This window comes from Anopheles cruzii, chromosome 3, assembly GCF_943734635.1.
Source record: "Anopheles cruzii chromosome 3, idAnoCruzAS_RS32_06, whole genome shotgun sequence".
Classification (NCBI taxonomy): domain Eukaryota; kingdom Metazoa; phylum Arthropoda; class Insecta; order Diptera; family Culicidae; genus Anopheles; species Anopheles cruzii.
Window position 1 is genome coordinate 53,952,822 of NC_069145.1, and position 12,852 is coordinate 53,965,673.

Genomic DNA, 12,852 nt, shown 5'->3' on the forward strand with positions numbered 1-12,852 from the left:
CGAGCGGAAGTCACCAATGTCGCAGAAATGCAAAACACGTCCTAAGGTGTTAGAAGAAGATTAGCCATCGTGTCGAGCATCCTGCTGCTACTACGGTTGGTAGTGTGTTTTTTGTTTAGCCTAAACAGCCAAGGAAAGAAATAAAAACATAAATAGCTGTCCAAGACCCAACTCGGATTATGCATTTTGATGTCCAAGACAAAAAAAAGCAACCTGCTCCTGGTGCCAAGGTTCTTGGACAAAATCCAACAACTTTTTGATCGCTGACTATCGGAAATGAATTTATAAGAGGTAAAATATGGCACGATTTGCAAAACCGACGATCATCGATCACTGCAACAACGAACAGAGCTTCTCGACTTATTGCACGAAGCACGTGCCCGCGGAAGAACGTGAACCACAGACTGTCAACGCCATCGACGAGTGTCGGCTAAATTATGTTCAACTAGCATGGCCCATCATCACATTTTCTTCGCACGCCCATGCCTCAGTCACAGGCCGGTCCGAGCCTTGATACGGCTCGAAAATTGTTGTTTATAAATATTCTCTATTTTGTTTAGTAAACTTTTTCGGCATGTTTACTAAATTTCGTTCGATGTACTTTGCACCCTCCGTTCTCAGCGATTCCGTCGGACGACGTACGATTTCTACGGTGATTTGGAGGATTATGCTTACTTCGGCACTCCGAGTACTGGCGCAGGGTGGTCACTTACAGCAATAGGAGAACCACAAAAGATGATTAAAAGCTTCTAACCGTTTTCGATCGCGGCTCAAAGAATGACCGAAATCACTGAAATACGAACCCATTTTAAGCGTGATCTTAAGTATGTGACCTCATATGCAATGCTAAAATAGACATGATTATTAAACTTTGTTGCATGCATTTAAAACTCATTACATCAGCGCTTTCCAACAGCCGCTCAATCAATTTTTGGAGCCGTGTTCAATGTTGAAGGCGAATAGTAAATTGTTTTAAATCCATAAGGCTCTACTTTTGGTTTGTTATGCTCATTAACCAAGTGGGTTTTTGTCACGTTGCGGATTATTTGTACAATTTCGTTAGGATTAAAGTTTGTGCCAACTGAACTGGAGTTGGGTGAGGTTATGGTTGAAATGCTTGGAAATTTCCCATCAAATCGCTCATCGTTTTATCATGGAAGAAAACATTAATGACGATATCGCGATTGATCATTTATTTAATAAAGCAATATCGATTTAAGTTTGGGAAAAGCAATAGACTGATAAGTGCTCTATAACACGTTTTAATAATAGTTCATTGGTTGGAAATTTCCACAACTTTTTTTTACACTCATAAGGCGTTACATTGATGCGTTACGTGCCATAACAATGCGTTACGTGCCATAAAAAAGTAGCTGTGTGACTGTCATTGTGAACGTCAAATTTGACGACCGGAGCCAAAACACGTTCTGCTGGCGTATCTGTTCAGAAACGTACCGGTAAATGCGAAAACGTAGCAACTAATTGGTATCTACAATAGCCGTCCAGACTTTCGACCCCCTTCCTTAGTGCTGGTGACGATCATTCCAACGAGCGGTGGCGGATTAATCCCTAAATGTCCACTCAGCTTTTTTACTACTCCCTCAGTAGACTAGTGCGTGGCGCATCGTGCCGAGGAACACCGAGACCGAGTGCCGCCCTTGTTCCCTGCCAGAGTACCATCGTTCGTTGTTTTGCCAGTGCGCTGGTGCAAAAGTTACCCACATTTCATCATCCGAAAGCACCAAATAAATCGGTGACCGATCGATTGCGCCATTGGCGACAGCACAGCAGCAGTGAGAGTGTTCCAGCGAGAAAGCCATTCAATTGGGGCTCCAATAAAAAGCACCGCGACGTGAAACTCCGATTCCAGTTACTAGAGAGCATGGCCGACCCGAAGATTGAAGCCGTGCTGGCCCCGTTGCGGGAAGCGGTAAAGGAACAGGTAAAGCAACACGACCGAATTCGATGTGTCACATAAATGACCCCATTCTCACTTCACCGTAGGGAGACTTGGTGCGGAAGCTAAAGGCGGATGGTGCTCCCGAAATCGACGTGAAAAAGGCGGTGAATGAACTAAAGGCGCGTAAAAAGGTGCTGGAAGATCGCGAGCTCAGTCTCGTGCCGCAGGTGGCAAGCTTCAATAGGGCTCGGATGGAGGATTTGCTGAAGCGGCGCTTCTTCTACGACCAAAGTTTCTCCATCTACGGCGGTATCACGGGACAGTACGATTTCGGGCCGATGGGCTGCGCTCTCAAGTCCAATATGATCAACCTGTGGCGACAGTTTTTCGTACTCGAGGAGCAGATGCTCGAAGTGGACTGCTCCATCTTAACTCCGGAGCCGGTTCTGAAAGCTTCCGGGCACGTGGATCGCTTCGCTGATCTTATGACGAAGGACGTGAAAACTGGGGAATGTTTCCGGCTGGACCACTTAATTAAAAACCATCTCGAAAAGCTCTGCGCTGGAAAGGATGCCAGCGAGCAGTTGAAGGAGGAGTGTGTCGATATTGTGATCAAACTGGACGGAATGACGGAGGCTGAAATGGCGGCGATTCTGCGAAAGTACGATATGAAGTCACCGATCACCGGCAACGAGTTAACGGAACCGATCGAGTTTAATCTAATGTTCGGTACGCAGATCGGTCCGACTGGGCTGGTGAAGGGATTCTTACGCCCCGAAACGGCGCAGGGCATTTTCGTAAACTTTAAGCGATTGCTCGAGTTCAATCAGGGCCGGCTACCGTTTGCTGCGGCGCAGATTGGCAACAGTTTTCGAAATGAAATCTCGCCCCGCTCAGGATTGATACGAGTGCGCGAATTTACAATGTGTGAGATCGAGCATTTCTGCGACCCGCAGGCGAAGAATCACCCGAAGTTTGAAAACGTGGCCGATACGGTCATGACGCTCTATTCGGCCTGCAACCAGATGGACGGAAAGAGTGCGGAACCAGTGCGTATCGGTGACGCGGTGGCCACCGGGCTCGTAGCGAATGAAACACTCGGCTACTTTATGGCACGTATTCAGCAGTTTATGCACCGGGTCGGTATTCTGCCCGACCGTCTCCGGTTCCGGCAGCATATGAGTAACGAGATGGCGCATTATGCGTGTGACTGCTGGGATGCCGAGTGCTTAACTAGTTACGGATGGATCGAGTGTGTTGGTTGTGCCGATCGGTCCGCTTATGATTTGACACAGCACACGCAGGCTACCGGTGTGAAGCTGGTGGCTGAAAAGATGCTGCCGGCGCCTAAGACGGTCGAAGTGACGGAGGTGGTGCCAAATAAGGCGGCCATCGGAAAGGCGTTCAAGAAGGAAGCAAAAAGCATCACCGATGCACTGGCTAAACTCAGTCTCCAGGAGGTGCAAACCATGGGAACGTATCTTGCCTCTTCCGGAGAACATGTGTTGAGCGTGAATGGTGCCGATGTGAAGCTGACCGGCGACCTGGTCGCCGTCAAGACGACCTCGAAAACGGTGCACGTAGAAGAAATCACTCCGAGCGTCATTGAGCCATCGTTTGGTATTGGACGCATCATGTATTCGCTGTTAGAGCATAGCTTCCGGCTGCGCGAAGGGGACGAGCAACGGAGCTACTTTTCGCTACCGCCGGTTGTTGCACCGCTGAAATGCTCAGTGCTGCCACTTAGCAACAACGCAGAATTTGCACCGTTTGTTAAAAAGATCTGTAGGTTGATACGAAACAATACCTTTCCTGATGATAGGAACATAATTATTAATTACGATTTCCGTACATTTTCTCTTCACTTCTTTAGCGATGGCCCTAACTTCCGTTGACATTTCACATAAAGTGGACGATTCCAGCGGATCCATCGGTCGGCGTTACGCTCGCACGGATGAAATCGCTATTCCGTATGGCGTAACGATCGATTTCGATACACTGAAGGAACCGCACACAGTTACACTTCGGGAACGTGATTCGATGAAGCAAGTTCGGATTTCGGTGAGTGGTCAACGTTAACGAATTCACGAAATGCGTGCTAACTTCGAACTTTGTTTCAGTTGGACGAAGTAGCTGACACGGTTCGCGATCTAGCTTTTGGACGCACCAGTTGGGCTCAGATAGACGCGAAATATCCACGCTTCGAGCAGCAGGAATCGTCTGCCAAGTAGTGCGTGAAGAGATTGGCTTCTAAAAGACCTCTAGACTCACACTAAATGATCGCATGCTGTGTTTTCTTTTTAAAATGCATTTCGTATTGCGTTTCATCTGTACTGTCTGTTTCGGAACGCTTAAACAGTTTCTGCAACTGTGGTTTTAATTTGCATTTAAAGCACCACAATAAAGTTATTCGAATCTTGCTGATAAAATCATTGAAATATTCGGGTGTCTGGTAATATGATTATTTAAGAAAAAGCGATTGAATTGAGTGACAACGCATGAAGCAGGTAAACAGTTTTTTGTAAAAAAGGGTTTTTCCCGTACCGGGAATCGAACCCAGGGTACTACACATAGGTTGGTGTTTCAGTATCTACATAAATATAAACTAGGATAAATATGATTGAAGCAATAATTCAAATGAAAAAAATTGAACCCAATTACAAAACGTAAGACTACTTGAAAAATAATTTTCAGAGAATTATTAAAGGTAGATCGACCAAATATATCAATTATCAACGTGTTCCATGGTTTGTCAAACTTAGTAAATATGTATTTCTGGTGTACATTTTTTATTGTAAAAGAGTCTAGAAAAATATGATTGTTACCTTTGAGGTTTTCACCACCAGCCTTAATAACACTTATTTTGTGAACATAATCAAATTATGTTTTCTATATACCCAATCGCAAAGTTATTTCGTCACCTCGTTTCTGAACAATCACGAAAGTTCCTTAATAATTGCATCCGCAACAATCGTTTTCTGTACGTCGGTTACACCGCCATATATCTCTGTAATACGCGCATCCCGATACAATCGTTCCGCTGGTAGGTCCTTAACGTATCCCATTCCTCCCATAATCTGCTGGCAGCTGTGCGCAGCAAACGTAGCCGTCTCTCCAGCTACCCACTTGGCCATGGAGCAAGACTTTGTTGCGCGTTGGCCTCGGTCTACCTCAGTGGCCGCCTTTCGAACCAACAAGCGAGCGACTTCAACCCGTGTGGCCATTTCGGCGATTCTCGTTTGCACAGCCGGTAAATCGACTAGCGTTCCACCAAAAGCTTTCCGCTGCTTTGCGTATGCTACGGCCGCTTCTAATGCCGCTTGGCCAATTCCGACTGCCTGTGAGGCTATACCGATGCGAGCTCGGTCCAATTGCTCCATAGCAATACGCATTCCGTTACCGACCGCACCAAGCACATCGCCCTCCGAAACTCTCACGTTTTCCATGTGAAGGTCACAGGTGGAAGAACCACGTATTCCCAGTTTATCTTCAGGCCGTCCGCGAGTCAGTCCTTCCAACTTACCCTCGTCAAAGTCCACCAAAAAAGCGGTAATTCCTTTGTACTTTTGCGACGGATCGACGGTGGCGAAAACTATTCCGCCTACCGCTTCCACACCCGACGTGACCCAGGCTTTGGTGCCATTAAGTAGCCAACTACCATCGGATGTCTGCGTGGCGCGAGTTGTCATCGCCGCAACATCCGAACCCGCCTCGGTCTCGCTAAGGGCAAAAGCGCCTATACTTTGGGCGGAATATTTGTTGAAAAACCGCTCTCGTTGATCGTCGGATCCAAGACGATCCAACATATTGGCGTACAGACAGTTATGGATTGACACAATTGAACCCGTGCTTCCGCATCCGCGCGAAAGTTCTTCAACGACTAGCGAAAGTGAAAGCATGTCCAGCCCAGAACCGCCGTAAGAGGGGCTTACTGTGACACGCATTAAACCCATTTCGGCCAATTTTGCAATGTGCTGGGCGGGAAACATTCCGCTGCGATCGATATCACTAGCCGCCGGTTTTAGTTCGCGATCACTAAACTGACGGCATTTATGCTGAAGATCTCGATGCTCGCTAGAAAGCTCCACAATGCTGAACTGCCGCAAAATTATCCTGCGATTGCATGGCGCTGTGAAAATAAACAGTCCTCTTATCACAACGTACATGAATCTTTATCATATGATATGATCAACGTACCCGCTAGAAATCTGTTAAACATGGCTGCTTATCGTGCTTGTGTCCGCAAGAAATCAATTTTATCACAATGAACGAGCAACGTAGTTTCGGTAAATATCACCTCTGGCCCGTTTAGCATTTTAATGAGGAAATGTAAATGAATACTCTAAAGCAGCATTACGCGTCTCAGTTATGCGCGTGGAAGAATGTGGTCAATATTTGTTTACAATGCAACTGATCACGCGATTCTACGAAGAGTGCCTAGTGGTTTTTGTTCAATCGAGTAATTCGGTGCGCCAAACGAAATATATTCGGAGGACGCGAAGAATTGGTATTTATTCACCTGTTTGCTATTAGTCGTAATTAATGAATAATAAATATAGAATATGTATAAAAAGTAGCTTTCCCAATACATTTATTTTGTGAGAAAACAGAAAGAAGCAACGTCCAAATTTTTTGAAGCCTTAACTAAACGTCATAAACGTAAAAGTTTAATTCACATACTTCATTACTTCATAGGACATTTCGGTTTCTGTCAAACAAGAATCAACACAATCGCCGCACGTGTACGGAGTTTCTAGAAAAGCGAATCGAATTTCCAACTTTTCAATCATTGTTAATTGATTTGGTCCATTACTCTCACGATGGGGAAGAAAACGAAAGTAAAATCTTCGCCCATCTTGAATGGAAGCGTGAAAAAGGGACAAGGTAAGACGGGGAGACGGGGTCAGTGATGCTACGCAGTTGTGGCAGGTACAGTTGTGAAACGCGTGTCTTATTTATGATACTTTTGGTTTTGATTCGATTTTCCAGTGTCGGTGGAAGGGTTAGAAGAGAACTACGAATTGGATGAGACTCGAACTGGTGCGGGCAAACGTACCCAGAAAAAGAAGGTGAAACGTGCCGAGGAAGTACCGGAAGATCAACCTATGGTGGTGGGACGAGGTAAGCCAGACCGATGAAACTTGCAAAGGACGCTAGAGATCATTGGAAGGTGTATCATTTTGTTTTAGGAGTGAAGCGTCCGAAGGACAGTGACGATGAGGATGAAGATAATGAGGAGGGGCTCGATGATTCCGACAACGAGGATCAGACGGAGGATACAATGGAGCAACAAATGCCAATGTCGAGCACAGCGTACGAAGTTCTGCTCGGAAATCAAGAGTTCAAATCGCTGGAGGGTAAAGTGTCGGACAATACCCTGCGAGCCATTGCAGAGATGGGCTTCACGAAGATGACCGAAATCCAGGCCAAGTCGATTCCACCGCTGCTGGAGGGAAGAGATCTTGTCGGGTCAGCCAAAACAGGCAGTGGCAAAACGTTAGCTTTTCTCATTCCGGCCGTCGAGTTGATCCACAAGTTACGTTTTAAACCCCGCAACGGTGCCGGCGCCATCATTATCTCACCAACGCGAGAACTCGCTATGCAGATATTTGGTGTGCTGAAAGAGTTGATGGCACATCACCATCAGACTTACGGCCTTCTGATGGGTGGTGCCAGTCGACATACAGAGAACGAGAAGCTCGGCAAAGGGTTAAATATTATTGTGGCCACGCCGGGTCGGCTGCTTGATCATCTGAAATCCACACCAAACTTTCTGTTCAAGAATTTGCAGTGCTTGATCATCGACGAGTGTGATCGAATTTTGGAGATTGGATTCGAGGAGGATTTAAAGCAGATCATAAGCATTTTGCCGAGTAAGTAAATGTGGATGCATGGTGGCAAGAAAAATAAGCTCAATTTGATCTATCGTCGTATTTGATCTTCCCATTAGAAAAACGTCAAACATTACTCTTCTCGGCTACGCAATCCTCTCGTATGGATGAGCTTGGTCGTTTAGCTCTCAAATCGGAACCGATTTATGTCGGAGTGGACGATCACAAGGCGGAAGCGACCGTCACTGGTCTAGAGCAGGGTTACATTGTGTGCCCATCCGAGAAGCGACTGCTCGTTCTTTTTACTTTCCTGAAGAAAAATCGCAAGAAGAAGGTTATGGTTTTCTTCTCGTCCTGTCTATCTGTGAAGTACCATCACGAGCTGTTCAACTACATCGATCTCCCGGTTCAATCGATTCATGTAAGAAATGGTCGTCGTAGCTTAGGATTAGACTACATCTTTACGCATTCACTGTTCTCTTCTATTCCTTGATAGGGTAAGCAAAAACAGGCCAAGCGTACTTCGGTGTTTTTCCAGTTCTGCAACGCAGAATCCGGAATTTTGCTCTGCACGGACGTAGCTGCACGCGGCCTGGACATTCCGGCTGTGGATTGGATAGTGCAGTACGATCCACCAAACGATACGAAGGAGTACATTCACCGTGTCGGTCGCACAGCTCGAGGCGAAAATTTGTGTGGCCACGCGCTACTGATTTTACGGCCACAGGAGCTCGGCTTTCTCAAGTATCTAAAGCAGGCCAAAGTACCGTTGAATGAGTTTGAGTTTTCCTGGAACAAGATTGCCGACATTCAGCTGCAGCTGGAAAATTTACTTTCGAAGAACTATTTCCTCAACCAGTCGGGCAAACTAGCGTTCAAGTCGTACGTGCGATCGTATGAAGGACACCACATGAAGGATGTATTTAATCTTGGTAACATGGACCTGGTGCAGGTGGCGAAAAACTTTGGTTTCACGCAACCACCTTACGTAGACTTTGGCAAGAGCTTCAGAGGCATTCAAAGCTCCGAACGGCGAGCGGGCAACCGTGGCATGGGACACTTCAAGGACTTCAACAAGACCAAGCGCGACAATTTGAAGGTTACGCACATAACTGATCGGAAGCAGCTGAAGAAAATTAAGTACGAGTAGTTTGCTACGTTAACCCCTCATATAGAGATGAATAAATAATTGTACTGCTTCATTTGAACATAATTATAATTCATGTTTTAATAACTAATGAAGCTTATGTTAAGAACGAGCAATCACAGCTTGATAAATAAATGGAATCGAACAGCATTCCAAATGGAATAGGCAACCGACGACTTCTCATCAGTGGAGTGTGGTGTACGATCTTTGCAATTCCTGCGGTCCACTGGTCGCACCATTCGTGGTTCCGGTCGTATTGTTGTGGATGTTGCTGTTTGAGTTGCGTGCTTGCGACATCATATGTTCAACTCGGTTAGTAGTTTCGCGCACCACTCCGGACAGATCGGTTAGGTCGGGTAAATCGAGCGTAATATGTGCCGACAGCCGTTTGTACACCGAACTGTTGCTATCCTTTTTCGGGCGTCTCGATTCCACGTACTTTAGTTGTTGTTTCAGAAATATGGCATTCTTCAGCAGCTCTTGTACATTTTTTAAAGACTCATCGGCTGTCTCTATTTCCTTCACCGCACTTGCAAAAAAAGGGTAAGGGTAAGGATAATGAAGTGATTCTGTGTTTGATGGTGCTGATTATCTACCTGATGGCGTACTCCATGTCGTAGCATTTACCCTGCAAATCGTGCTGCAGTTGTACAACTTCCGCTCGACGGTCCACAATTAGCGGGATAACCTTCCGTACGTGTTCCTGAATGCGAAAAAATGCAAGACTCGGCTCGTTGGCTATTATGTGCATGTTTTCTGATATTTTCTCGGTGGCTGTAATTACAAAAAGAAGTTGTAACGATGGGGAACGTGGCAGGTGACGCTGAATCTAGAAGTTCGCTTACTTTTCTTTACTTTTGCTTGCAATTCGGGGTCGTGAACGTGGGACATTTTTAGACGGTACGAATGTTTTTGGTGTTGAGAACGAAAACACAGTTTGTTGACAAATTATACAAAAAGTGACGTTCGAGTCTTTGTCGGACAAACAAAGTAATTCAAGTGGGTAGGACAGTGACATAATTCCATTGTTTAAGCTAAAACTCTACGTACGGTACTAATGTTTTATTTTACTGTACCTACAAATACTGGAAAACTGAGTAAATATTTTTTACGCAACACACACTAATTGTTTATGAATAAACAACCCCTGATGAATAAATTTGTCGGAACATTTTTTCCAGTCATGACATTTGGTTGTCAGTTTTGGTCAAAGCACGATTCTTGCTGTCACCGGTGACATATCCCGCTGAAAACGAACGCGATTCTTTGCTATTCTTTCTCCCGAAGGCTGGGAATTGCGAAATTTCGGCAGACTTGCTGCTTGTGATCTGTATTTTGCGTTGTTTTAGCCGTAGATTGGTTAGCCGAGGGCTAGAGACTAGTGGCTAGGAACTGCTAAAAGAGGAATTCAATCGTCGCTATGTCGGATATCGACGATGATTTTATGTGTGACGACGATGATGATGATTACGGATTGGTAAGTTATTTGCAGTGCAACTTTCGGTTTATTTGGCGCTACGATATTCTAGTAGCCTATGAGGGAAACTGAAGCTGTGCCTGCCGATGAAGCAGACGAGACACGCGATAGTCTCAAAGCAGTCTGCATTTTAAGTTTGTTCGTGGTCAAATGTCAACATGAAAAGGGGTATGTGCTATTTTGCCTTTCAGGAATATTCGGAAGACAGCAATTCGGAACCGGATGTCGATCTCGAAAACCAGTACTACAATAGCAAAGCGTTGAAAGAAGAGGCACCGCAAGACGCGTTGAAATCCTTCCAGAAGGTGCTGGACTTGGAAAATGGCGAGAAAGGCGAATGGGGCTTTAAGGCACTGAAGCAGATGATCAAACTGAACTTTAAGCTGCAGAACTACCCGGAGATGATGGCTCGCTACAAACAGTTGCTGACCTACATAAAGAGTGCAGTTACCCGGAACCACTCGGAAAAATCAATCAACTCGATACTGGATTACATTTCGACATCTAGGAATGTAGGTCCTTTCAAAGTGCTTGTCGTAAGATGTTTTATTTAAACCGTTTGTTTTTTGTGCCCAGATGGAATTGCTTCAGAACTTTTATGAAACAACGCTAGAGGCTCTGAAAGATGCGAAGAATGATCGACTGTGGTTCAAAACCAACACCAAGCTGGGCAAGCTGTACTTTGATCGCAATGATTTCACGAAGCTGCAGCGAATCTTGAAACAGCTACACCAATCCTGCCAGACCGACGACGGTGAGGACGATCTGAAGAAGGGGACGCAACTTCTCGAAATCTACGCTCTCGAGATCCAGATGTACACTGTTCAAAAGAACAATAAGAAGCTGAAGGCCCTGTACGAGCAATCGCTGCACATCAAATCCGCTATCCCGCACCCGCTGATTATGGGGGTCATCCGCGAGTGTGGCGGAAAGATGCACTTGCGCGAGGACGAGTTCGAGAAGGCGCACACGGACTTTTTCGAGGCGTTCAAGAACTACGACGAATCAGGCTCTTCTCGACGTACCACCTGCCTTAAGTATTTGGTGCTCGCCAATATGCTGATGAGATCCGGCATCAATCCCTTCGACTCGCAGGAAGCGAAACCGTACAAGAACGATCCGGAAATTCTCGCCATGACGAACCTGGTGACGGCGTACCAGAATAACGACATCATGGAGTTTGAGTCGATTTTGCGCAACAACCGTAACAACATTATGGCCGACCAGTTCATTCGGGAGCATATCGAGGATCTCCTGCGCAACATTCGCACTCAGGTGCTGATCAAATTGATACGCCCGTACACGAAGATTACCATCCCGTTTATCTCCAACGAGCTCAACATCGATCCGGCGGAAGTGGAAAGTTTGCTCGTTTCCTGCATTCTGGACAAGTAAGAATTGATCACTATCTGTGCGTATTGTGAAGGTCTCTAATACTTTCCTTTCCTATCCTATTAAAGTACCATTCAAGGTCGGATTGATCAAGTAAACCAGGTGCTGGAGCTGAACAAAGAGGCGCGCAGTGGTGAACGTGACAGCGCCATTGAAAAATGGTCCAACCAGATCGGTTCCGTGCAAGCTGCCATCATTAACAAGATGGCTTAAAGACGTGGTCAGACAGCGAGCGAGAACACCTCGAGCAGCCTCCAACATGGCCGAGTCTAGTGGGCACCGACAACGGAAGAGAATGCGGAAATGTCGTTGAAGTGGTTAAAGGGAGATTACGGAAGATTGGAAAAGAGATTGTAAGGTCTGACTAGAGTAGTTGAGCCCCTTCACTGCAGTGCTAATCTTTCCCTGTCTAAGGTATCCTTTTAGGGGTCGGCGCGTTTGGTGGGGAATGAGTTGGTTGATCCTTGGTAGAGCATCGTGACATAAAAATTACATCTGTTTCGTGAAGTGCGTCAATCGCTATGCGGAGTCAAGACACCGGGAACCGAAATGGGCTTAGTACTGGCACTTTTGATAAGCAAAATATTCACACAAATGAAAAGTGAACGGTAGCGGGGTTGTGAGATTGTACTGAACAATATGTGGAAAATAAACCCGAAAACGAATGCTCATTTGTTACGAAACGTGATACTTACTCGTTACGGAAATAAAAGGGGGTAAGGTGTGATCAATGTTCTTCAATGTTCATTCAGACCGCAATATATATCTTGCACCATCAGAAACTTAGGATCTTACAGGAACAAACTATCAAGAGTGATGGGTTCATTTTTGATACTATGCCTGGAACTTCTCCGACACATCATTTCTACCGAAAAAATGCATCGATCAGTGCTTGAAACCCCCCGTGGAACACTATAGGAGATGTGGAGGCATCGGATGTCGAAACATCCATTTGCGCAATGCTTGGTTTTTGTAAATCGTCGCTAAATGAAGCGAAACTTGAAGAACAGCGTAACGAGGAACGAGACAAAAAGAACGGGTCGAACGGGTGTATGTCTCAACCAGAAAAGGTCAGCGGTGGGGTCATCTAAGGTGGTTGGCCAAT

The 12,852-nt window shown here is 45.7% G+C and overlaps 5 protein-coding genes across 8 annotated transcripts; 3 read left to right on the top strand and 2 right to left on the bottom strand.

Moving 5' to 3' along the window:
• Positions 1-1,867: 1,867 nt before the first annotated feature.
• On the top strand, positions 1,868-4,179 carry LOC128272694 (glycine--tRNA ligase). The gene is made up of 4 exons (XM_053010559.1): positions 1,868-1,942; positions 2,005-3,685; positions 3,774-3,961; positions 4,021-4,179. Exons 1-4 carry the CDS (start codon positions 1,883-1,885, stop codon positions 4,129-4,131), a joined length of 2,040 nt encoding a protein of 679 aa, XP_052866519.1. The 5' UTR covers positions 1,868-1,882; the 3' UTR covers positions 4,132-4,179.
• A 466-nt stretch (positions 4,180-4,645) lies between these two features.
• Positions 4,646-6,242, bottom strand: LOC128272532 (short-chain specific acyl-CoA dehydrogenase, mitochondrial-like). The gene is made up of 2 exons (XM_053010357.1): positions 6,098-6,242; positions 4,646-6,029 (listed from the first exon to the last, which is right to left on the bottom strand). Exons 1-2 carry the CDS (start codon positions 6,117-6,119, stop codon positions 4,837-4,839), a joined length of 1,215 nt encoding a protein of 404 aa, XP_052866317.1. The 5' UTR covers positions 6,120-6,242; the 3' UTR covers positions 4,646-4,836.
• A 395-nt stretch (positions 6,243-6,637) lies between these two features.
• LOC128271339 (probable ATP-dependent RNA helicase pitchoune) lies at positions 6,638-9,010 on the top strand. The gene is made up of 5 exons (XM_053008812.1): positions 6,638-6,784; positions 6,890-7,021; positions 7,090-7,773; positions 7,851-8,152; positions 8,228-9,010. The coding sequence occupies exons 1-5, from the start codon at positions 6,721-6,723 to the stop codon at positions 8,879-8,881; spliced, it is 1,836 nt and encodes a 611-aa protein (XP_052864772.1). The 5' UTR covers positions 6,638-6,720; the 3' UTR covers positions 8,882-9,010.
• On the bottom strand, positions 8,940-9,787 carry LOC128271340 (BLOC-1-related complex subunit 8 homolog). Its single transcript, XM_053008813.1, has 3 exons — positions 9,724-9,787; positions 9,475-9,652; positions 8,940-9,407 (listed from the first exon to the last, which is right to left on the bottom strand). The coding sequence occupies exons 1-3, from the start codon at positions 9,767-9,769 to the stop codon at positions 9,062-9,064; spliced, it is 570 nt and encodes a 189-aa protein (XP_052864773.1). The 5' UTR covers positions 9,770-9,787; the 3' UTR covers positions 8,940-9,061.
• A 429-nt stretch (positions 9,788-10,216) lies between these two features.
• LOC128271730 (COP9 signalosome complex subunit 2) lies at positions 10,217-12,412 on the top strand. 4 transcript variants are annotated; one of them, XR_008269234.1, is made up of 5 exons: positions 10,217-10,355; positions 10,547-10,867; positions 10,932-11,746; positions 11,816-12,105; positions 12,174-12,412. XR_008269234.1 is itself a non-coding variant. In XM_053009353.1 (4 exons), the coding sequence occupies exons 1-4, from the start codon at positions 10,299-10,301 to the stop codon at positions 11,958-11,960; spliced, it is 1,338 nt and encodes a 445-aa protein (XP_052865313.1). In that variant the 5' UTR covers positions 10,217-10,298; the 3' UTR covers positions 11,961-12,412. The 4 variants fall into 4 exon arrangements, 1 of the variants encoding a protein (XP_052865313.1); XR_008269233.1 differs by having other exon boundaries at positions 11,816-12,100; positions 12,162-12,412; XR_008269235.1 differs by having other exon boundaries at positions 11,816-12,100.
• Positions 12,413-12,852: the final 440 nt, after the last annotated feature.